This window comes from Drosophila albomicans, chromosome 2L (genome assembly GCF_009650485.2).
Source record: "Drosophila albomicans strain 15112-1751.03 chromosome 2L, ASM965048v2, whole genome shotgun sequence".
NCBI lineage: Eukaryota > Metazoa > Arthropoda > Insecta > Diptera > Drosophilidae > Drosophila > Drosophila albomicans.
Window position 1 is genome coordinate 23,308,656 of NC_047628.2, and position 26,237 is coordinate 23,334,892.

The following is a 26,237-nucleotide window of genomic DNA, read 5'->3' on the forward strand; positions in this document are numbered from 1 at the left end:
CAACCAACGAGGGGGTAGCTGCGCTGACGTCGCTCGACGTCGACGTCAGCAGAGCGCACGACACGACACGAAACGAACGATGACGACGACAACGACGAGCGACGAGGCGTGTGCATGTGCATGTGTGTGTATGTGAGTGTATGCCTGTAAGTTTGCCTGTGAATCCGAAAGATACACACAGTCAGCCGGTTTAGTCGTTCAGCAGTCGCAGCGTCGTCAGCATCGCTAGATACGCGTTCCGTATATTATTGTAGTCGTCGTTGTCGTCGTCGTCGTCGTCGTTGTTGTTGCTGCTGTTGTGCGTTACGTTAAGCAACAACAACATCAGCACACACACACCCTAACAATTGTCGGTTGTCGTCATCGGTAACTGCCGTCGCATTCGCATTCGTCGTCGTCGCTGTCGTTTTATTTGAGAATTGAGAAACCAAAACGGTTTTTTGGGCCGTCGCCTTTTTGGATACGAGATAACCGAGAAAACTCTGCGAAAACTCCCTACCTATGGCGTTAATACATTTACCTGTTCGCGTGTGTTCCCAACTGTGACAACAACAACAACCAACATCACCAACCAACAACAAGCCACATCCAGCAGCTGCAACCACAATCTCAACCACATCGTAGGCTCAGCTTAAGTCTCCCCCGACAAAAGAGTGCGTGCAAGAAAGTAAAGTAAAGCAACAAAAAAAAGCTAACAAGAAAATAAGAAATATATCTCGCTATATACCGCAACAAGATACAAAAGTATCTCAAGCTAACTAAACTGTATCTGTACAAAAAGTGCCTTAAAGCCGTAGTCGCAAACGCAATCGCATTCACATTCGACGGAGTCGCAGCGTCGGATCCAAATTTTTGGGAGAACAGAAAACGTAGCAACAACACAACAACTTTTTGCTCAAATGCACAAAAATCATTTGCGCGATTTTTGAGTTACCGACTTTTTTGAGTTTTTGTTCCGATTAATTTCTCAATTGTGTTTTGGGTGGTTGCCGGTCTATAAGCCAAATATATGGTAATGGCAGAGATTGGTGGCCATTTGGCTCACCAGCTACCATTGCACAATCATAATCACAATCACAATCAAACTGGATTACAGCCATCGCTGGTGATGAATCATCACCTGGATTTGGATTGTCACGGCCATGATGTGATAAGTAAGTACAACAACAAAACAATTACTACCTTCTCCCCAAATACTACGTCCATATATAGTATGGCAGATATAATCTCAAAGTGCCCATAAATCGGTTCATGCATCACATTCTAATTGCCCCCAGAACAGCCGTCGGTATTTCCCACGTCTCTTTTTCGGTTCAAATAAAAACCAGTTTAGAAATCACAGAAGCCGGCACAAATATCGCAAAATCTAAATGAGAAACTATAGTAAAGATCAAGTGGAAGATACAATATATAATACTTGTTATAATACACTTAACAACACTTTCTAATTAAAAACAATAGAGACCAAAGAACTTTGTTTTGAAAGACCAAACAAAATTGAAAAACATTTTCAGTAAGTCCGAAATATCTTTAAACCTTTTCTGAATACTGTTTGGTTTTTAATACTTAATCAGATCACATATTTGTTTAAGTACCACTTATTTTCACTCTCACCTGACGATCAGATGATTACCACAATTATTTTGCGATAGAAGTAGTTTATCGAGGCGTATCTAAAAGCTAATCCTTAATTATAGCGATCATCACTGAACAATCGAATCATTTAACTGGGGCAAACGAACTCAATTACTCACATTACGACTAACAATGTAGTCATAGAGCTAGAACCTCCACTCATCACAACTCGTATCATATGCGACTAATAAAGCTATTTAAACGAGTTAATGACTTATTTATTGTCATTGTCGCGGTAAAAACAAATTAGACAGAAAACAACGAAAATTTGCAAATTAAATTGCCATTAACCTTTCGAAAAATTAACAAAAAAAAAGAGAGATCAAAGTTAAAAAAGTTAATATAATCAGAAAATTGACAAGTAAAAGCAATTCGTTCAACTGTAAAATAAAAAAGACTCATCCATATTTTGTGGAATTGTCACATAATCAAATACAGAAAAAACATAAATTTGTTGACATTAAAGGCTAATAAAATGACAAAAGGCGTTAAACATTTTGATTGCTTGGTTTGTCTAATAAATAGACAACTCAGTTTAAATTTTTGTTAGTTTGTTTATAAGGTGAAACACTTGTGGCATTTAGGAAGAAATCTTAGCAATTTAAAGTTGATAATTTAGGTCAAGGCTAGCATTGTAATCGAAGTTTAAGTTCTCTTTAAAATAATCTACATTTAAATTGTACCTCATTATTGCTTTATCAATATTAAAAATACTAAAATGGATAATAATCAAAGCATTAATCTGAATTTCTTCGAGGTTAAAACAATTATCTTTAATGCAATTTAAAGTCAAAAGTTAATTTAGTGAATTCACATTTTATATTCAAGCTTCAGAGAATAATTAAGATTTATATTTAAATATACTTTATTTGCGTGCACTGATTAAAATTATAAAAGATAATTGGAACGTTTTAAGAAACAAATTATTGTTGATTTATGCCATCTCCCAGGAAGCCATAACTCGCATAATGCATCTTAAAGATACAAATGCATAACCATATATCAGATATATTGAATTTTAAGTACACGACGAGAACTTAAAGCCCTGCTATCTGACAATTACACTCGAGATGCAGTCCGAAGATTATATGGCAACAAAAAGCTGATTTAATGGTTCCTTTTTTTGGAAGGTCAACCAAAAAACCCTTAGACTTTGGTCGTTTATTGCTGTTATTGTTTTGTTTTTGGGCATTGTGGCGGCATTAACTTTTAAATTATAGCTGTATTTTATTTTAAAGTAGAATATAATTTTTGTGCCAGCCGCCCAATTAATGGTTGAATGACATTTTAATGCGCACCGCGCAATTAAAGTGCGCGAATGCAAAAAGTAAATTTATCGCATGCGATAAATGCATCAATTTTACAACTGACAAATTTTTTCGGCTAGCCCGGAAAAATGTTGACCATATTTTCATACCACTGAATTTCTAAATTATTTTCATGCATTTTTAAATGCTTGCCAGCCAGTCCATGAGTTAACCAAAAGTGTCATTAAAAAATGTTCATGTGTGTGTTTGTGTTATGAATGTGGCAAAATATATTTTATTTAAATTTTATTTGACGCTAAATTGTGACAAATGTTAGCTGCCAATTTTCTAACCAGACAAAAGACCGCAAAAACATGCAGAAAAAACAAGTAAAAATGTTGTACGTTAGACGAGAATACACGACTAACGTATACTCAGTGTCATTGCTATAAAAATAATATAAATATTGTTGATTCTACAAACAATGCATTATCTTTGAGGAAACAGAAAATTGACAACATTTGGTTGATTGATTGAAAAGCCAAAGTTATATTATTTTCTCTCAAAATCTTTATATTTTAAAGTGTAGAAGGGACTGCAGAATACAGAAAGACAGTTGCACAAACAACGAGAGAAAGACGAAAAATCATAATCATAAACACGTTGTTCATGCAGTGGACACTGAATAATAAATGAGCCAAAAACACCAGCAACGACTCTAGTGAATGCTGTAGATACATTTGTATCTAATAGACAGTGGCTGGATGTTAGCTGAAAGTGTAAATGCAACTGTCCAAAATGCAGCCGCATTGTAATTTCAATTTTAATTAGTTTGCACTGCGCACACACTAAATATTTAATGCAACTAAATTTTAATTTAAAAACTTTGCCAAAAACTAAAAGTTTGTGCTCGAAACCAAAAAAGAGGGGGGAATAAATTGAAACTTGCGCACAGAAAACTAACAAAACTGAAGGCAAAAACTTATTGCTCGCTCGTCTCGAGTTGTGAGTATTTCAGATTTTGTTTTTTTCTTTAGTTGAATAATATTTGAAATGAAAACAATTTCAGTTGCCGTATTTTATTTTCATTTTCAATTTTTGTTTTTCAACTCGTCTGTTTGTCTGTCTGTCCGAGTGTTGCTTTTGTTGGTTTGTTGATTTTGTGCGCCTGTAAACATTTTAATGAGTTTTTCATGTCACAGGCCCATTGGCTTTCCCCACAGCTAACCCCCTACCCCCCCTCTTTGGGTAGCTCGCTCGCTCGCTCGCAATATAACCGGGCACACACACATGTCGTTGCTAACTTCTCAAGTAGTCGTTAAATTAATTAAATATAGTAGAAGGAAATACACAAAAGCCGCTCGAGTTGAAGTTTTGTTTACACAAAGCGACACTTTTTTTTCCTCATTTGTTATTTTTTGCTCGGCTCGAGTGGAGTTTGCCAATCTTCAAATGAAGCAGAAAATAGTGAACCGAAATTAAGTGCGTTGTGATGATATCTACACATTGGATTTATGAAAGAATACTCTTCGAAGGGGGATTAATGAAGGAATGAAAATAGAAATACAAAGAACTTTTCTTTAACTTTTATAAGTTCTAAAATGATTTTAGTTACAAAAAATATAAGTTCAAACCATTTACTGATCTTATTTCATTCTTTTGTTTATTTCGAAAAGGATTCCAATCACACACCATATGAACTCCAACGTTAGAATCCCAATAAAAACTTTCCGGATTAATATCTAAAACAAGCGTTCAAATAATTTACAAATTTTGTTGCATACTTCGTGACAAAAAAAAAAACAGTTTTGTTATTCGTTATGTTATTGGCAGATTTCCCCTCGTTCTTGCCACTCTTGATCTGGTTTTGCCGGACGTCTAATAAAATCCATGGTTTTTATGCCAAACTCGTTAAAAATTGACAATTATTTGCGGTCATAAAAATCAAAACGATTTTCATTTTATAGTTTGAGGCCAATTGGCCTCAAAAATCTGCATGCATCGCGATGCTATGTGTGAGTGAGTGTGTGTGTAAATTTGTTTACCATAATTTAATTAAAATTAATTAGATTTAAATGATTCGCAAGCTAATTTAAATTTGTGAATTATAAAAAAAAACTTTGGCAGCAGCAACAACAAACAACAAAAACGTTAACAAGTTTTGAAAGTTAATTGTGAAAAATTGACTGGGCAAATGTGCAGACAACAACAAGATGAAGCAAAAGCTAAAATAATTTTACAAATAATCGGTTAAATGACAAAAACAACATCAGTAGAGCTAAAGAGAAATGTGACTTTAAATGTTTTGGCCATAAAAGGCAAAGTTGTTTTTTTGGCAAAGCTGTTGGAGAATGGCACAAAGCTTACGGATGGGATTGCGAGATAGAAACGGACAGCTAGATGGATAGATTAACTACATATATAGTAGTAGTAGTAGTATGTAGGGTGGCTGGTTATATTTATAAAGTGTCTGAGCGTGTGACAGTCATAAAGCTTCGTGAAAGGCGAATGGGTAACAGATTGCCTCTCGTGGCCATAAATGTTCTACACACATCATTAATCGTACATAATTTGATTTTGTTCAAGATACGAAAAAGTCTCTAAGAGCTACTTATAAAATACTAAATGCATACAAGCTTCTTGATTACCTCTTCTTCTTTTTTTCTGAGATTCAAGTCACACTTTAATATGAGCTGTGTGTTGAAGGCTAGTGGAGCAAAAGTGAAATAAATCGATTTGAATTCAAATAACTTATAGAGATTGTTGTTTAATTTTTCATTTCAACAATTTACTGCCTTTGTAATATTAGCAATCTATAATTAAATTTCTCTGCACTTTAAACTTAGCTTTGGAATTATTTTAAATGGAATTTTCTGTTTGCTCATCTACTTCGTAAACTCAATTTTCACATAGATTTCGAATTGTAATTCCAACTAATCTGCTTCCTCTCTGTATGCCAATTTTAGCCCCTTCCTTTTTTTATTATCATTCGATAACTCATTATCATTTTTACGTTGGCTAATCAGTAAAGCAAATGGGCAAAAATGTTTGCTGCTGTTTTGATTTTTTTGGTTTTTTTTGCTCATCTGTGAACGGAAATTCCAGGCATAATTTTCTAATTTCACAAGTCAAACGGACGCTCCAAGAGCTGTTAATTAAAGACAGGCTACAGACGGAGGAGCTACGAAAACAAACACAACAAATCTCGAGCAGCATTTACCTGAACTCAAAATCAAATTCTACTTTTGCGTATCTCCTCCAACTGTCTCACTGTCTGACTGTCTGTCAGTCGCCTGTTCGAAGTCCCTTTCAACACACAGACTGAGAAATACATGCGACAAATGCATTTCAAATGTGACAACAGGCGCAGGCGCACAGCTGTCTTTCGGGGTTCTCAAATTGTGGTTCGGAATCTGGGTCCGGTATTTATTTCGTTTTTGTTTTTGTTTTTTGTTTTAGTCCCCCGTATCAAGCGCAGCCCGCACAGGTTTCAGGCTAACACACAAGTATATATATATATTGATCTAGTGCCGGACCCAAGTGCAAAATCAGATAAGCTTCGTTCAGGGTTCTCAGTGTGTTTTTTTGGAATTTATGATTTGCGCCTAAATAACTTTATCACCCTATGCAGACAGCCTGACAGCGGGAGCAGGAACACACAGAGCAACATGAATAGAAACTGGAACGGGAGCGGGAATGGGAAATACACAGTGGACAGTCGACAATCGACATAGTCAGAGACAGGACAAGAATACCTAATATCGGGCCGGAAACCCGAAAAAAGCAAACCCATAAAATATAGACGAAATTTTTAGCGAGTGGCGCATAAATTTTGTCATGTGGGTGTGTCAAAGGAGACCATTTCAATGCCCTATAATCAAAAAGGGTTAACGCTGCAAATATATTTCACACATAGTTTATATTTATGTCAGTCGAACATGACAAAATTAAAATGCCAGAAAAGTTAGCTTTAAATATATGGCTGTGCGATTAATTGAAGAATTTTTGGCAGGAACTTAGGAAAGTTTAACAAACTTTATTAATGCAAGCATTTTTGCATAAACTAAGAAAAGTATAACGAACATAAATGGTGAATAAACATTTAGAAAATAAATGCAATGCAAGTGTTTGATAAGCTTTACTTGGAATATAGGAATTAATAAAAAGAACTTTTAATTTTGAGAGAACTTCTTATTGTGAAAGTCAAAATCAATAAAGAAAAGTTAAATATGAAATAAAAATAAAATTAACAATATTCTCATGCATGAATTAACAGTAAGACTTTTTAGTTTGAAGAGAGAACTGCAAAATTTATTAAAATTAACAAATATTCTTATTTACACTTTAAAGAGTATCTCTTAGACAAATACTAAGTTCTAGCATTGTAAAGTCCCTTGTTGTTTGAATGTTGCATTCTAAGTTGTAAAATATTTAATGCATAAGCTCGAAGGCTGCAGTTTAACTCGCTGTATCCGACAGATAGTACGCAGCTTAAAGACCAAATGGTGTTGTGGCCTAATTACAGCGCGTGTGTTCAAGTGCGAGTTCGAATGGAGTCGCTGTCTGACCTGGGGACCCAGGCCTGGGCCTGGGCCACTGGGCATATTAAAGCAGACTAAAGCGGACTATTAAAGTGCAATTAAAATTGTGAGCTCTTAAAGTTCAGTCAAGGTGTCAGCGCTTGTCAAGCGCGCTCAGCTACTGTTTACCGACCAGGCAAAACCGAATATTAAATTTCAAAAAGAATAAAGAGACAGAGACAGAAAGAAGAAAACAAAATTAAAGAGATCGAGCGCAGGGCAGGGTAGAGAGCGACTGAGGAACTTGCATTTTGAGCGAGTTGCACATAAATCAACTGATAAATAATGCCAAAATTGGTTTTTGCCTGGCCAGGGCTTGTTGCATGCCACGCCCGTTTATCGCGTGTGCTTTTTGAATGGCCAGCAACAGAAATGAGAACCAGAGTCACAGTCGCAGTCGCAGTCAGAGAATCAACCACCAAAGTGAAACTCCACAGAGTTTCGTTGTTGTGTTGTGTCTCTCCAGGCGCTCATTAAACGGCGCCTTTTGGCGTCGCATTTCCCGCTGGGATTTTCGGGGGGGCGCATGTTAGTTTTGGGCTGCCGTTTCAACTGGGCTTGGAACACCCGCTGCGCCATATGACACCTCTCTACAGCGAGTGTGTGTGTGTGTTGTGAGTGCTCAGGTGCATTCGTCTGACTGTCAGTTGGCCAGCAATGGAGCTCTGCGTCACTGTGTATTGCTGGCGTGTTGCATGCAACGCGCCACAACGCTTTAATGGCGTCGTTTTTAAAGCTCTTTTGGGGGGCGCCTCGCAGCACATATATCTGTCTCTCTCGCGCTTGCGCTCGCGTTCTCTTGCCTCACTTTTTACGAGTGTCATTTTTATAACCCGCTTTTAATGACTAATTAAGCATGAGACAATAAAAACAAAACAAAAAACAGTAACAGTAACTGAAACAATAACAAGAGAGCAATAACTTCCAACAGGATGCAACTACAACGCATTCTCAATGTTAGATTCTTTTAAACGAGAGCAAAATCCCGAGATTTGGTTACATCAAATAAAAATAGAGCAAAAGTCGCCGACAAGTCGCCAATGTGACGATTGAGAGACGCCACCGGCTCAATTGATGGCGTCAGCTGAAGTACACCAAATCAAAAAAAAAAGAACTAAATTTGTAAGCGACACTTGTATGAAGTGGCAGCAGGACTTGCCTTATATAATAGGCATCTAAAGCAGATATATCGCATTACACATCAACTACTTTTCCGCATCGAACGAGAGAGAGAGAGACATTTAGCATGTCGCTTGTTTGTAGTGAGAGCTCTTAATCTCAAGTATCGTCTGGATATTCCAGCCAGCCAGACGAGAGGCTATCAACAGGTTGACCGCCCCTCACAAGCACTCTCTCTCTCTCTCTCGCACACACTCTCGTTTCCTTACTCGCTCTCTCCGACCGCTTGCTGTGACGATGTCGAACGTCGGAGGGTCGCGCCGCGGGGCAACTCATTCAAAAATTAGATGACGACGTTGCGGTCTGGAGACTGGAATTGAAGAACGAGCGTAGACCGTAGACCGTAGACAGAGGCTGGCAGACAGTAGCCTAGTCTGGCTAATTACCGTTACCTGCAAAATATTTTGACTTGCAGCGAGGATATTATATCGTTATATGCCTGCCTGCCTACCTGCAACTAAATGTGGCTCATTATGTCAAATTGAAATGTTGCCAGACATCAAACTGGCCAAACAAGTTGCACATCTCAATGTTGCCAACTTTGGTTTATGTGACACTATTATTTCGACCATGGTTTATTACTGTTTCCCCTTCCACTTCCCCTTCCCCAAAACAAGACAATAATTTGTTGTCATTTCGTACACAACACAACACAACACAAAAAAACCAGAATTAATCAAATCAAATAATTTGTGAGCGAATAACGAAACAACGTCACAATTATGAAACATAAATCAATGCAAAAACAGAATGCTAAACTCTTTAAACTGGTTTCGAAAATTTACACAAAACTTGTTGTCAACTAGTTATGGCTATTGAGAGCTTGTCGAAATATGAATTCGTTTTCATAATATTTATGATATTGCCAGCGTACAGAATTTCCGATTATTGCAGCTAGTTAATAAAAGAAATAGTTATAAATATATCAGCAGATAAATCAACATCAGAATTGAAGTTTATTATTCATCTGTGTAGATTTAACAGAATTAATTCAATTCAAAATTCTCTTATACATACTCTGAGGAATTTAAAGCAAAAACTTTTAATTTCATTTAAAAATTGAAATGAAAATACTTTTTATTGGCTTTAATATTTTATCAATATATCAGAACACAAGAATATTTCTGTACATGAAGCCATAAAACTGTTGGCGGAAAATTTTAAAGTTATTTTAATGCCCATGGAAATTAATAACTTACGCATCAAATTTAAAAAGCCCTGTGAACATAATTTGTACACATGTTTTCTTCATATGTTGAGACTGCTAAGATTCTAGTGTTGGCATTGGTAGCTTGACCATCTGTGGTTATGCCTACTGGTAACAAAATGTAGCTCATTATGTCAAATTGAAATGTTGCCAGCGAAGTGTGAAACTCGCTGAACAAGTTGCAGTTGGTAGGATATATAGGGTAAAAAGGGGATTCGTCTTTAGTTTTCAGTCTTTAGTCGTGCCGAAGAAGTTCCCCTTCAGCAACGTTTTGTCGCCTAAGTGGGCAGCAATAAGTCTTCGAAGCCAAGGCAGAAGACAACGTCGTTGTCGATGATTACGACCACACAACGCCAATGAATCATAGCATCAGGTGTGAGTGTCTGTGCCTAGTGCACAAAGCAGCAGAAGTGAGTGCAGTGTGGAGACCTCAAGCAGGACCATAAAGCAGGCCTACTTAAAACGCCATAAAACCAGCAATTTATATACCTTCATTGACCAGTTTGCCGGCATCACAGTCAGAGTCGGACTCAGACTCAAACTCTGACTAAAACTGAGACTGAGACTTGCAGTTGGACTCGAGTTGTTGCTGCTGCTGCTAGCAATCAACGCCGCAGATCCGGGGACAGTTCAGGAACAGTTCGAACATGCCGCAGCGGTGCAATGCTCCTTTGAAATTCAAATTTTATGAAGCTCATTAAATATAAATTTGTCGTTCGTTCGTTCGTTTGGCGGTGTCCAAAGATGCAGATGCCAAGAGGGAGAGAGAGACAGAGAGGCAACGCCAACAACAACGACGATTGCAGGCAGCCACAAGGCATGTCAACAGCAACAGCAACAACAACAGCAACATCAACCGAGATCTGTGGCTCTCGCTTGTATACGACACCCAAATAAAATAATATAAATTAATTAACAAAACGAAGCCGAAATGAAGTTAAAATTTGCATGAACAACGCGCAGCCTTTGGCGGCCTTCCTTTATTTTGTGAGCCTGACTCCAAATGAATATTTTGATCGGCAACTTTAGACTTTAGACCATTTCTGCTGCGTTCGTTGCGTTCCGTTGCGTTGCGTGCGCGTAATCGACCAGCTTCAACTTTATGCACATATAAATATTCACAACATATATACGTACATATAGTATATATATTTTGTAGTTACTCCCAAGCCAAGGCATATAAAAGGACCACAACGAGATGCCAGAACTGAGAATGACTATAAGATGACGGCGTTAAATGTTCAGCGCGATCTTCACCAGCCATAAAGCAGCGGCGGCCTCTTTTAATGAGGTCTTAAGTTTTATAACGGTGCACACACACACACACACACAGTCGTACTCATACGCACTGCGCAATGTGCATAGGAATGTGGCTTTAAGGCACACCTCAACTCTCAATGCGAGGGCCAAGTGAGCAAAGCAAACGCTTAAAGGCATCTCTAGAGATGAGCACTCGAACGCATGCTTAAATTTAAGCATAAGCAAAAGTTCTTAAAAGCTTAACAAAGTTGGGAAAAAAATGTTGAAAGTGCGAAAGAACAAGGGCTTCTAAAAAAGAAAAAAAAAATATTTAAAGTTATGCTGAGAAGTTGGCGGCATAAAATTGAAATAATCAGGAATATCTTACTTTAAATATTATATTATAATTTTAACATATTTTCAATCTTATTGATTGCAACAACTTGAGTTGAATATTAATCATATAAGACTGATAAAGTTATGCAGAAATAAAAACCTCTAAAATTATTCAACTTAAGCTTGAAGTTCTGTCTTTATAAAATGATTTTTTACACTATTAAATTTGAATAGAAAAGTTAAGCATTTTAAACATATTTCGAGTAAATATGTTCTTTAAATGAATAGAATCTTTTTCAAGAAATTTATTTATATTATTGTTTACTAATTGGAATATTTTGATTGATTAAAGCTTAATAATAAACTAAAACTTAATAGGAAGTTCTTTAAAAAGAGAAATATGTACATATATTAATATTCAAGTTTAATCTAACGAAGTTATACTTGAACTGTAGTTATTTTAAGCTTCCTTTGCTCCACACATTTCACATCATTAATTAAATCCCATCCTGCTGTTGATTTGCTCCTCTCTAGTTGCAGCTTTTTGTAGAATTTGCAGCATTCAAGTGATATTTTGCCGACTGCTGCAAGTATGTTGCTAACGCATGTTGCACGCTGCACGTGTAGTCGATGGAAGGGGACTGTGGGGGATGAGTGGGGGCTCTGAACAGCACAATGCAAGAACAGCAAAAGCAACACCAAGAAACAACAACAATCGCAAGTGCAAAAGGTGCGCGCATGCGCAACAAAAACAGCAACAACGACAACACAACTTGAACATCCCCGAAGCCCGAAATGCAAACAAGACAAACGTAGTTGTTGTTGCTGCTACAGACAGCCAAGAGTTAGCTGGAGAAGGAGCTGCCCGAGAGAAGAGGAGAGCTAGGCCAGAGAGGGGGGAGTAGGAACGAAAGGGAGCTGCTTCGCTTGCCTGGCCATGTTTGCGCAATATTTGCGACAAATAAAGCATAAAAACTGTTAAAGTTCACACGCGCCAGGTCAAATATTTACACAAGCCGCCTGCCATCGAGAGCAAAAACAACAATTGCAAACATACCAACAGCAACAACAACAGCAACAACAGCAAACAAACTGTAATGCAACAATGTGCCACACGCAAATCCCCACAACAAATCTTAAACTCACATAATCTTGGCCAAAAAGCAAAACTGTTTTGCTAATTAGTCGAAAAAAATGGAAAAAGAACACGGCAAATGCCAAACGCATTTATGATAACAGCAAAGCAAAAACTGCAAAACTAGTTGAATATGTAAATTCGTTTATATTTGGTTTTGGTTTTTCTTTCTTTTTTTTGTGGGGCGTCTGAGCTGTCAGCATTTGCAACATGTTGCATGCGGCCTTAAAAGGTTAAACTGCATTTTGATTTCCAATTTGGATATCGAATTTGTATTTGAATTTCAATTTGTTGTTTAGCTTTAATTGCTTTTCTTTATACACCGCGCAACATTTGCTGTGATGTGACGCGCGACTTTTTCGAGGCAAGTTTTCGACGTTCAACTTGAAGTTGAAGTTGAAGTCGAGTTGACGTTAATTTGACACTTTTTGACTCTTTACTGACGCTGAGCCGTCAGTCTACAAAAAATTGGATTCGAATTGAATCGATGGCTTTCTCTCTGTGAACCTTTCTTGTCGCTTGTGTTTTATTGTTGACTGTCTTTTTTGTTGTTGTTAGGGATTCCGATCGTTGGTTTATTTCAAGGCGCCTTTTTTTTTGGCCATTGGCGACACTTGTGTTAAAACACCATAAATAAATGTCGCGCGCTTATCAAACAGAGACAAACACACACACTCTTACACACAGAGTACACACCCAGTGGGATCCTTGCGTCGGCGGTTGGGCCAAGACAAATGCGTTGTCAACGCAACCTGCCTAATAACCCATCATGATCATCACTTAGCCCGCGTGTCCAAGATTCTCTCTCGCTCTCTACTTTGTTGCCGTACAATCGAGCCGGTTGTACAAGAAGCTCAGAGGAGCTCAGGCTCCGACACTATCGCGTCTTGTCATCTGTCTGCGCCAAGCAACACGCAACACGGCAACAGCCACAGCAACAACAACAACAACGGCAACAATCTGTGGCAGCATTCTGAACCGCAGTCGAGAAGAACTCGGTCGGTTGCAGTTGCCTCGTCTCGACTCGTCGGCATTTTGTTTCACACACATACACACACACTCACAAAAAGGTCATTTCCGTTGCTGCTGCTGCTGCTTGCAACACCACTCAAATATCTCCCAGTGTATGTTTATGTGTGTGTGTCTTTTGGCTGGCATAAATTGTGTTGCAGGCCCATGTCCATTTTGAGTCCAGGCACTCTTTGATGTCGCGGCATTGGCAGCTTCTGCCGCGCTGCTGCTTGCTGCTTGCTGCATGTCTCGTATTCAAATTTGGCTTCAATAAAACGACAGCCAACAACTACAGCAACAACAGCAACCACAACAACAACAACAACGATCGGCCAATACGAAAATCAAACACTTCAAAGTGTCTACAGCCGGCGGCTTCTTTTGGTTTCTTCTCCGCTGCTTTTTTCATCTCCAGTCTCTGTTTTTTTTTTGTTTTATTATTTCTTTAGTTTTATTTTTTTTTTTGATTTTGGAATCGATTGAATTGATCGAGCCGATTGATTCGAATTCGAAGCCAACTGTTCAGTTCTGTTATATTTATATTGACTGCGCTTGGGATTACACACATTCATTGGAGAGTTTGAACGCCACGCGCGTGACACGAACAAATCTGTCTATCAATCAAATTGGTATACAAATAAAGCTTAAAGTTAACTAAAGAAAGCAGAAAAGAGTCTGAATATTCAACACACGAATAGCTATGCTCAAATTGTTGCAAAAATAGCTCAAGAGTTATGCGAAATTTAATATCTTAATAGCTAGAGGTGGAGGCTCAAATTGTGTCTAGCAAAAAAAAAAACAATAAGAAATAACATTTTGGATAGTAATCATAAAAAAACAACAAAAAATATATGTAAAATTTCAATAAATTCTGAGTATCTCAAATTGCTTCCTTATTAGGCTTTAAATTCTAGCTCACATTCTCATCTCTGGTTTTTAATATCCCAATTAACAAAAAAAGCAATAACAAAAATTAAGAAACTTTAATACAGGGAATCTTCTAATCATAAGAAATCTTTTATTTTTTAATTGTCAATCCAATCGCTGATTATTAAGCCGACGCTGTCATCTCTAGTTTTTAGTTTCCAATATCAAACAAAATAAATCTAATCTCATCACTTATATTTTCCGCCATACAATTAAACTCATTTTGATATAAGTTCCAACAGAATTAAAATCTCTAATATTAAAAAATTCGGAACATTTTTAAATGATTTCAAAATGAAGCTCACGTTGTCATCTATAGTTTTACAATTTACTCTTTCGCTTCATCTGTTTCACGGCCTGTATTTGTTTTATTATTGCTGTGTGTTCCCCCAACCGAAATGCTCTTTGGTGTTTTGTGTAATTAATTAGGCAAATTTATATGTACAAACATACATATTTATGTTGTATGTAGTATGTATGTAGGTACAATGTATATTTATGGAGCGGTCTGTTGTTTTTGATGTGGCCCATAGCAAAATGAAGATTACGTTGTCATTGTCAAAGCAACTGCACTTAATTAAGCCAACTTAAGACACACAATCAGCACGATTGGGGACTGCAGAAACCCCAAAATTGCAATACACAGAAAGAGAGTGAAAGATAAGAGAGAGAGAGAGCGGGAGTGGAGGAGGAGGCTTGGACACAGACAGATATAGAGGGACCACATAATTGATAGGATCCAGCAAGCAGAGACAGACAAACAAATCAAAAACCACAAAGCTTCCTTCCACACAAAAACCCAATGACCAGCTGGACAGACAGAGAGACAGATGAACACCGAAAGGGAAGTAACCCAAACCCAAACCCAGCCCACGCAAGCACAGCAAAACAATGACCAACGAATGTTGCCTAATCAGTGGAGAACGTCCAAAAGGACCGAACTGAATGGATGGACAGAGAGAGAGAGAGAGAGAGATAGAGGAAGAGAGAGAGAGAGAGACGGAAAGGAAGGAGGATGAAGGCTGCGTTCGTTTCGTACTATCTACAAAATTGATGAGTCTGTCAAAATGTGAATTCGAGAAATCGAAATCAGCGGTCGATTCCGTGCATTCGGCACGTGTTCCCAAGCGCTGCTTGCTTGTCATCATTAATTTTTTAAGCGTTTCGCTTTGCAGGCCAACTCAAAACGAAAAAAACAAAACAGGTAAACCATCAAGGAGAGGAAAAAATCGGTTCGTTTTATTCCTGGAAAAATGACAAATTTTCGTAGAAGTCACGCGGCAGCAATCACGAAAAAGTTGATAGTTTTGCCGTCGAATATATATTGTGGGGGCGACTTGTTGTGTAGCTTGTAGCTTGTATCTTCGGTGTCGCTCGTCGCATTTTTATGAGCATGTGAAATTCCTAGTTTTCGGCGGCGGCACTTGCTTTTCAACTGTCAGTGGCTGCGCTTTGTATTTCATTCAACAAATGCGCCATAAATCAAAAGGTAGCTGCTGCAGACTCCACACAAGCTACACACACATACACACAGACCCCAATCAGGCAGAAGACCCGAAGCAGACTTAAACAGTAGTTGCTTTTGAAATCGCGCGCATATCCGCAGAGCTTCCATAATTTTTTCGTACCTCAACTGGGTGCTGCGTACTGAGTGCGCTGGTCTCTCCTCGTTTTCGTTTTCGTTTTCGCTCTCGCTCTGGCATTTGTATCTTATCGATGCTTTGCATTTTGCATGTTGCTGTTGTCGACAACAACAACATGGCTGCAAAAGCGATACTGCCAACAGAGAGCACAAGGAGCAAAGACTGAGCACAGCCATTGCCATTGCTGAAGACAACAAAAAAAAAAAAAAACTGGTTAACTCTGCTTGCATTTACTCTTCGTTTTTTTTTCGAGTTTCGATTTGGACCTTTTGAAAGATTGCCGACTGTGATAAGGCAGCTGCCGGTTAGCTGCACATCTCATACCATTTTGGCCACATTTTCGATGGGCGTTCATTATTTTGCCATGATATGTTTATTGCGAAATCCGTCAAGCTAGACACAGCACAGCTTATAACTATCCATCAAGCAAGCACAAACACTTTCCTTTCTCCTCTGCAACTTCTACACGAACGAAACGCGTGTAATTAGATAAAAACGCTTAAACGCGCCAGATACACGTTATCAAATCTATGTGCTGTTAGTTAGCAGCCAATCTTGAGATACTGTTAGCTTCATGTTGTCTATGTATTTACAAGGACAAATTGCTAGCTTAAGTAGAAATATATTCTGGCGTTTTTTACCTTTTTTTTTAAATTGGCAATAAGGAAAATAAGGTTCATGTATGGTACAACTATTAAACAATTTAATAACAAACCAAGCATTAAAATTCAACTTAAAGCCAAGATCACAGCGAGAGCAAACAGCAATGACATTGGACAAAAAACAAACACAACGTGTTGCCAGTTGTTGCTGTTGTCAGTTGTTTAATTGAAAAATTTATAGCCAAAAAATGGCAAAGACATGGAAAAATGACACGCAGCTTGCAAATGCTGCAAAATGTTGCAAAATGCTGTGCCGAAGCATTGCTCGTTAAAAGTGAAAAAGCCGCAACAGCCGCATGTGCCACACCTCATACACCCTCGCTTTGCCTCCTCCTCTGTCTCTTCCCCATTTTTGGATCTACACTCTCAGACACACACACACACATACAGCGAAAGCGTTGCCGCAGTGGCAAGGAAAAATTCATAGACGACAAACACGGAACGAAAATTGCATTTTTGCCGCCACCATCTGTCCATCCGTCCGTCTGCCAGTCTGTCTGTCTGTCTGTCCCAAAGTGTGCCGCAAAAAGCGCCGAAAAACGAAAAATCGCGCAAACCACGACGCGCCAAATGCCAAAGCCATCCCCCGCAGTAGCAACAACCCCCAAACAGTTTTTCGGGGGTCGGTTTTGGGACACACAACATGCAAAAGATACGCCGCAAAAGCGGAAAGACCCCCGAAAAACTCCCCAGCAAAAAAAAGATACAAACACAGCGGCAACGTTGGAGTTGCGCTTAAATTCCCATTACGACTCGTAATGGCTGCGGTGTGTGTGCGTGTGTGTGTATGGGTGTGGGTATTGGGGGTGCTGCAGAGGGGAGCAAAAGAAAAATGAAAACGCAGTGCGCAGGATCATTAAGGCAGACAAACACCAACACACACACACATACAAGCACACGCAGGCAACAAACAATGAATGCGAAATGTTAGTCAGCAAAAGATACGCAGCCTGGAAATTTATACAAAAGAAGCTGTCCAAAAGCAACAACAACAATCAGAACAGTAAACAGTTCAAGCAATAACAACAACGAGGAAGAAGAAAAATGGTGGCCACGCACACACAACAATAACAAGAACAACAACAGCAACAACAACACATGACTGACTATATAGGGTAGCTTTATAGGCAATGCGAAATGCGAGCGAAAGCGAGATCGCACGCATTTTGGCGCCTGAGTGTGAGCGCAACAGCAATGTGAACAGAAAAAAGCGCACATGCCACGCAAAAAGGCAAAGGCAAAGGCTGAGGCTGGAGAGCTTCAAGCATGAAGCTTTGAGCTTGAGGGCTGCTAACGAAGGCCGACTGCTATGGGAGTGTGAGACATGAGTGAAGAGAGTGGAGGAGTGAGAGAGCGAAGAGCGAACGCAGTGTACATGGAAGTAAATGCTGGCGTCTGAAGTGCTTGGAAGCATGAAAGCAACAAATACACACAAGCAAAACGAGAAACACAGGCGAAAAAAAACTCGCCAAAAACGAAAAAAGAAAGAAGGCAAAAACAACTATAACAACAACAACTACAGCGGCAGCAAAGAAAAAGGAACAACAACGAACAGCAGCAACTTGTCTGCTCCGCCTTTATAAATAATTCATGTGCAGAGGCTGCGAGTGCGAAAGATACGCAAGATACACACACACACTATTACATTTATATGTATGTGCGTATACAGCAGCCGCTGGCTGATATACAAATACAACAAACTGCGATACGCAGCCACGTTTAAAGATACAAAGAGGAAACAGCCACAAAGCTTCGTGTGTGTTTCTCTCACTCCTCGTCTGTGTGTGTATGTGTGTTGATGGGGCGGGGACGAGGGGGCCTCAACGAAACATTTAAAACGTGCTAAACGCGCGTCAAAGTTTTTCTTAATTTTTCAACAGGCTAAAACTTTTTCCTGTTGCAAAAGTTCTTTTTACGTTTTTTTTTTCTTGTTTCGTTTGCCCTGCCATGGATTACAGCCCCACACACAGACACACTCACATACATTTATACAGAGTACTACAAGACGGAGGCTGTAAAGAGAAGGTAACGAGGAGGAAGCGAGAGGGCGCGAACTGGCTCTCGTACATAATGTGGCAATGATTGCATTGATTTTTTCTGCTATTCGCGAGAGAGGACAAGAGATTTGGAGACGGGGGCGACGCACGAAAACTTTTACCCCGAGTTGCAACTTAAATACTTGAAAACTGTGCGCGTCGCTTGGCAGATTTATGAATTTTTCAAATGTTTTTCGACAAAAGTTTTTGTTGTTCTTGGTTCGACCCCCCTGCTGCCGTGGATTATTTGGTTTCAGTTTTGTTAATTAGCGCCATCTTTGTTTTCCGTACTTACTTGTTTATATTTGCTTACAGTTATTTTCGGACGCCGCATAATTGGCAAAGAAAAAAGTGCAGCGCCAGCTAAAATACAATTTAAGCGTTATGCACACGCTTTGCATTTGCCGTCGGCAATAAAGCACATTATCACAATTCACAATACAATCACTATATATTTAAACACATTATTTATAAAAAAAATTGGTAATTTTGTTACGTTTGCCGCGCGCGATCGCATTTTTTCACTTAACAGTGCGTGGAACTGTCAACTTAACAGTGGTGTTAGAAAAAGCTTTACAGCTGATGTTTAAGTGTAAAGCGAGTGCCATAGTAGCGAGCTTAACAACTGCAGTCATAGCAATGAGCTTATCAACGGTATTCAAGCAGCTGTAATTAAAATTTCAAATCCAAATGCATTTCTAACGGATATATATTTTCATTTTTTATCATTGCAGAAAAACAACGTTTATCACATTGCGTGGGCTGTGGTGGGCAAATACACGATCAGTATATATTGCGAGTCGCACCCGATCTGGAATGGCATGCGGCGTGCTTAAAGTGCCAGGAATGCAGGCAATTTCTGGACGAAAGCTGTACGTGTTTTGTGCGCGATGGCAAAACCTATTGCAAGCGTGATTATGTTAGGTAAGTCCACAAGAGAATCAATTAAAAATTGCCGCAAATACACTTCTCGACATTCCTAAGCATGTTGTAATCGGAATAATTAGTTTACTCTGACAATTTCAAATACCCTGCTACACGCTCCATTGAGCTGCTGATCATGCGCTTGGCCTTTTTCAATAGAAAACGCTTGTTGGCCATGTTAATTAGATGGAGCATGCCAACGGTTATTGTGCCAACCAGTTGTTGGGGGAGGCAGAGATTCTTGGCAACAGCTGTTGCTCTCACGGGTTTCATCATTTTTTGCGCTAAACTGTGTCTATGACGCGCGCAATGAGGTTTGAATAGTCAGTTGACTCTATTGAAGTGGATATGCCAAGTCTAGCCAAACTACTTGTATTTTGTGGTATTTGCCAGGCAAATCTTTGAATAATTGATTAGCACGTGCATGGCTATAAATTAACACTTTACTTGCACAAATGATTGATGTTCGCAGCGCAGCAGCCGCTGCTGCTGTTGATATTTTATTTTTATTTATTTTTGTATTTGTATTTGTATTTTTTTTATGTTATTCAATAGCCATAAACAAGAGGCGGTCAGCACTTGAACTTATTCAAGGCTATTTACAATACAATACATTCACATTGCCAGCTAATCATGAGACTAAAATTCACTCTCTATATACATATTTGTATTTATTGCAGGTTATTTGGTACAAAATGTGATAAATGCGGTAACTCCTTTAGCAAAAATGATTTTGTGATGCGAGCCAAAACGAAAATCTTTCACATCGAGTGTTTTCGTTGTTCAGCGTGTGCCCGACAATTGCTGCCAGGTAAATACTTCACATCTCCTCGCAATTTTCCCCTCCTTCTTTGGATAAACAATAATATTGATTTCCCCCTTTTTTTTAGGTGATGAGTTCGCGTTACGCGACGCGGGCGCATTGTATTGCAAGGAGGATCACGATGTGCTGGAGAAATCATCGCAGAGTAGTCTAACATCATCATCGGTGGAGAGCAACAACAACATTAGCAGTAGTAACAACAATAATACAAATCTTAGCAATAATAACCATTCCAGCGAATTGGGTTCAATGTCAGGTGAGTGACATCAACAACTACTTTAAGCCAACCTCACCTTACGACTACCAAATAACAAGACATTCAAGGCCTATATTCATCTCTCATTTAATTGACTCAAGTGACTTTTAAGTTGTCACTTGAGTTCGAGTTCGACTTCTCGTCTTGACATCGACTTGAAGTGCGTTTTATTATCCCATTGTTTATACTCTCAACTTCAGTGAATCTTGTGGGTTACCTTTAAGGGAGGATTTCTTAGGGATGTTTAGGTGATTTACGTGGTTATAGTTGCTGAAAGATTAAGAAACTCTTTTCTTGACTGAAATAGAATGCATCAATTTATTTGAAGCTGAGAAATGATTCTAAAACATAATTATCTTATGCTACAAATAGATTAGGTACTTTAATTTAGGAATTACTTCAGAAATTCCTTAAAGAAATAATGGCATCTCATTCATATTTGTAGTTACAAATTAGCTATTTCTAAAGGCTTGCTTAGCAAGGTTTTAAGATTTGCTTTAACATACATTTTCAATATTATTATAGTATTATTTCTTTTCTATCTACTTTTCTTTCAACTTTATTATAAATTCTATTTATTGAAAGTTATTCCGCTTTAGTTGAATCTCTTTTCTTCTCCTCAAAGTTCCAAAGACCTTCGCCAAAAAGTTCTTGCAAATTTATCAAAATACTATCCATAAATATTCAGTATTTTCAATCACCAGCAATAAGTTGCACCTGTCAAAAACGCAGTGAACGCTGCTTGGCTAGTTTCCAAGGCATAAAACTATTGCCAATTAGCGTTAATTGCGAAAAACGACGACGACGACGACGGTTAACAGTGCTCATTGTTGTGGCCTAGTTATTCGCATAGATTGCAATTGCATCCTAATTAGGCTAAATAGCTTTTCACTCAATGAGGTAGTAAGATAAGGAGAGAGAGAGAGTGAGCATGAGAGAGTGGGTCGGCAGGTACAAAGGGTTGCGGTCGTGTTTTATTCTTAGAAAAACAGCGTTACATCCTTGTAAGCGATACGAGAGTCAATAGAAATCGGCAAACGTCAAACGTCAAACAATGTACGACAATTGTCAAACCATATCGTCAACATAATCTCATTGTTTAACCTGAAGAAGACGCAAGCAGTCAGCAGAGTGGAGAGTGGAGAGGAGACGCTGCAGTCGTCGAACAAGCCAACAGACCTTATCAACATGCGGCGGTGTTGTCAAAGTCAATGAAGCTCGTGTGCGGGCTCCAAGCGAACACACCGATAGAGAGCAAGACAACAACAAATGTGAGGGGGGAGGGAGTGAGAAAGAGCGAGTGAGAGGGAGACTCTAGGTGCCTAATAGTTTGACGGGGAATTCGCAAAAAGGTGTCAGGGGAAGGGGCAGGGGCAAACAATATACTCGGCATTGCACTGAAGCATTCAAGCGGGCAAACATTGACAACTTCTTGGGAATTTTTCGTTTTCGTGCTTAGGAGTGAATCAAGTTTTGGGTTCTACGATCGGCGGATCTTCGATCTCTTGCAGCGCCTGATCAATCAGCTTCTTTCCGCCCGTGACTGCCATTCATAGGTTTTGCTTGCTGCCTGCCCACTTGTTGTTGTGCCTCTGTTTGCTCTCTACTCGAATGCGGCACGCAGCGATGCCTCAACCTCAACCTCAAGTGTGTTTGCCAAACTGCGGGCCTTTGAAGTCAAGTTCCCCTAGTGGAATCTCCATTCGCAGTTTCCCAACTAATTCTCTTGGTTGCTTCTTGACTTCAAAAGTTTCCTAAGTCATATTTACAACTTCCTTTTTGCTTTTGAAATTCCTTTCAAAAAATGTGAAGTAATATTAGTTCTCTCCTTTCATTTGACAACAAGATCATTAGTTTTACCTTTACTATTTCCTTGAGAAGTTATCGATCAGATAATTTCCCTAATTTACATGTCAGTATTTCCCTTCAAAATACTACCTTGATATTCTCCAAGCTCGCTGAGAAATTTCCTAATCCTTAGAGAGTTTTGTTTTAGATTCTTCCAAGTGTGAGAATTTGTCATATATAGTTTTTTGTACTATTTATTTATTACGAAATAATAAGTTGCGCTAGTTTTTTATATCCTTTGAAGGATTTATTTTATTGAATTCGTCAGCACAATTTTCTCAGTTAGTACTTAAAGTACTTGAAGTTTCTCTATTGGAAAAATAGGAAAAACAATTTGTGCGTCAAGTTCGTGGCCTCTTTGATCTTTGCAAGCGCATCTCTTTAATTTGTATAAAAGTTTTTGGCAATTTGGCATGACTGAGCGACAGACACAACTGTTTACAATATGTTTTTGTCAATATTTTGGAAGGCGGCTGCACCTTCAAACGAAACACCGCACCTACGATGAAAGATATCGCGATCGAGATCGATCTGCTTATATATTTGTTGGTGACTGGCGCTGCTTTTCATTCATCGATGTGATCTAAAAATTAGATAACGATAACAACTTGTCCCGAGTGTTGTGAAACACGACTTAATTACGACCCCCAAAAAAAAACTAAAAACAAAAACAAGAACTTGAAGACTGGAATCACGCATGAATTTTGCCCGTGCCGCCGTCGAACATTCCAATTACCGCCTCAGGGAGGCTGACAAAAGAAGGGGGATCTATTTTTGGGGTGACATTGGAATTTTCAACTCATTGAGCGAAAATTTATCATTGCAACTTCAAAGCGTGTGCGAAAATAGCAAAAATGATTGCGAATCCATTGGCAACAATGCTTTAACTCTCCATTCTCTCTCTGTTGCAGATTCTGGCAGTGAATCGGGCTCACATAAAAGTATTAGGGAAAAGCGTCCCTCGGGTCCATCGGATGGCAAACCGACGCGAGTGCGCACCGTGCTCAATGAAAAGCAGCTGCATACGCTGAGGTAAGTTTCTACTCTCCTCGATTAAATAATGCAAAACTTAACAAGAATATATATATATTATAGAACCTGCTACAATGCTAATCCGCGACCTGATGCGCTCATGAAGGAGCAGCTGGTTGAGATGACAGGACTTTCGCCGCGTGTCATCCGCGTGTGGTTCCAGAACAAGCGCTGCAAGGACAAAAAGAAGACCATTCAAATGAAACTGCAAATGCAACAGGAGAAGGTATGCATAATTTATTAGACTGCATTAATAGCTATTAATATTTTTGTTTTTTATATATTTCAGGAGGGTCGCAAGCTCGGCTATGGCGCCATGCAGGGCATCCCCATGATTGCCAGCTCGCCGGTGCGACATGATTCGCCTCTCAATCTGCAGGGTTTGGACGTGCAGACATATCAACCGCCATGGAAAGCCTTAAGCGATTTTGCCCTGCACGCCGATCTCGATAGCAATGGGGCCATCAATACGCATACGCCCGCATTTCAGCAACTGGTCAATCAGGTAAGAATAATAACTTCAAACACTTTTTGATAAGAAAGGGGGAATTAAGAGAATTTCATTATTTTATGAACGTTAGAGTCGATAGCCTTAACAGCTAGCATTCCCTTCTTTTAGTTATTATATTATTTGGTATAATAATTAACATGTAAATAAATAAATAATATAAACGGGAAATATCCTGTAAAGGCAATAACTACTTCAATACTTAACACAATACATAAGTATTTGAAAAGAATTTAGATTATTTGGGTAAATATAATTTGGCGTTTTTAATAAGCAAACTAAGTTTTAATATTCAAATATGCCAAAAGGTGTTAAAACATTTGTGTAAGTGATTTAATTTGAATACATTTATAATAATCGGAAACATATTAAGCATAAATATGTTTAATTACATTCTCATTGTCTCATTACAAACACAAAATTAACACTTGAAACGTTTTCAAAGAGAGTACTGGCGCCATCTAGCGCTCGTTGTTTAACAGCTGTTGCATTTTATACTGAAATCGGTGATGAAAAGCTTCCTACAAAATGCAACAAATGTGTCTATATAGATATGAACATAAATATATATGTATATGTAAGGCTTATATAAAAAGTATGTACTATTTAACATCATCATGGGACGTTTTTTTAAATAACAAACTTATAACGATTTAATTAAAATGTTGTGTTACTTGTTATCTTTGCATTACAGATGCATGGCTATGATTTGAATGGAATGCCGGTGCTGCCGCCGCATCCGCCGCAGGGACCACACCCACCACCGCCGGGTCAGCAAATGAATGGGCCGCCCGGGGGCAGCAGCATGGACTCGGGCATAACGTCGCACCATCATCCGGATAGCACAGACTCGTACGTGACCTACCTGGAGAGCGATGACAGTATGCAAGGCAGTCCATAGGCATAACATGTCTATGTCACGAAAACAAAACAGATCGAATCTAATCTCAGCTTCTTTTGTTGCTCCAGAATCCAAGCTGGCGCTGACGCCATCGTCCTCGTCATCGGCATCGGCAGCCACATCGATCTCATCGCCGCCATCATCAACAGCTGCTGCCGGTGGTGGTCTTGGCGGTGGTCTAGTGGGCGTGGGCATGGGCGTTGGAGTGGGCGTGGGCGTGGGTGTTGGACTAGGTGTGGGAGGTAATGGTGGCGGTGTTGGTGGTGGTGGTGGCAATCAGTCGGCAACGGAGCAACTCATGCAAATGCTGCAAAAAGTAACCGGCTCGACAGCCTCAGTGCTCTGAGCGCAAGCGAAACTTTGTCAGCTGACAGCAACAGCAGCAGCGACAGCAACAGCGATACAGCTGCAGTTACAGTTACAGTTACAGATAGAGATACAAATGCAGATGCGGATGCAGATACATTTGTAGTTGCAGCTGCTGTAAAACAGCTTGCGGGCTTTTGTGCAATGTTGGCGCAATTTTACTCGTCTCGTTACGTTTTTTTTTTTCTTTATAATGTTGTTGATTCGGTGCCAAAAATAGTCTGTAGGCCATTGGCTGGCTTTAAACTGGGTTCTCATCCTCCTCCTTCTCCTTCTGCCCCTCCCTCTCCACCCGCCCTACACACAGCCCCACGGCGCCCTGCTCGGCAGCAGAAACGGAGACAGTTGCAAGTTTCATTTTTTTGCTGTTTCTTTGTTATGTAATATACACGATTTTTGTTGATCATTTTTCGAATTAAATTAATTACACAAAACCAGAAGTAAAAACAAAAAAATATACAAAATGCTCATACACTTGAAAAGTTTTAACAATAATTTCGCATTAAAAAAAAAAACAAAACAAAACAACAAAAAAGCTCGTCAAGTAGGGAATTTCATTAAACACACAAAAATTGTACATAACTTTTATATATAGAAACAAAAACAAATCATATACATATATTTTCATTAAAAATGCAAACAAAAAACCTAAATGAAAGCAACAAAAAAAAGAAACACACAAAATTCATAAGCATACATAATAAATGGAAATGAAAAAACGAGAAAATTGACTATAAAATAA

At 38.9% G+C, this 26,237-nt stretch overlaps 1 protein-coding gene across 1 annotated transcript; it reads left to right on the forward strand.

Annotated features, from left to right (window-relative positions):
* The first annotated feature begins 206 nt into the window (after positions 1 to 206).
* LOC117565197 (insulin gene enhancer protein isl-1) lies at positions 207 to 26,230 on the forward strand. Its single transcript, XM_034244201.2, has 9 exons — positions 207 to 1,154; positions 19,572 to 19,761; positions 20,442 to 20,572; positions 20,652 to 20,840; positions 23,600 to 23,720; positions 23,784 to 23,946; positions 24,010 to 24,225; positions 24,923 to 25,109; positions 25,198 to 26,230. The coding sequence occupies exons 1-9, from the start codon at positions 1,010 to 1,012 to the stop codon at positions 25,473 to 25,475; spliced, it is 1,620 nt and encodes a 539-aa protein (XP_034100092.1). The 5' UTR covers positions 207 to 1,009; the 3' UTR covers positions 25,476 to 26,230.
* The last annotated feature ends 7 nt before the right edge of the window (positions 26,231 to 26,237 follow it).

Excerpts from the sequence above, each read along its gene's own strand:
- LOC117565197 (XM_034244201.2), top strand. The coding sequence starts at position 1,010 with ATGGTAATGGCAGAGATTGGTGGCCATTTGGCTCACCAGCTACCATTG. Across the intron at positions 1,155-19,571 it reads TCACGGCCATGATGTGATAA|AAAAACAACGTTTATCACAT; the intron begins GTAAGTACAACA and ends TTATCATTGCAG. Across the intron at positions 23,947-24,009 it reads TGCAAATGCAACAGGAGAAG|GAGGGTCGCAAGCTCGGCTA; the intron begins GTATGCATAATT and ends TATATATTTCAG.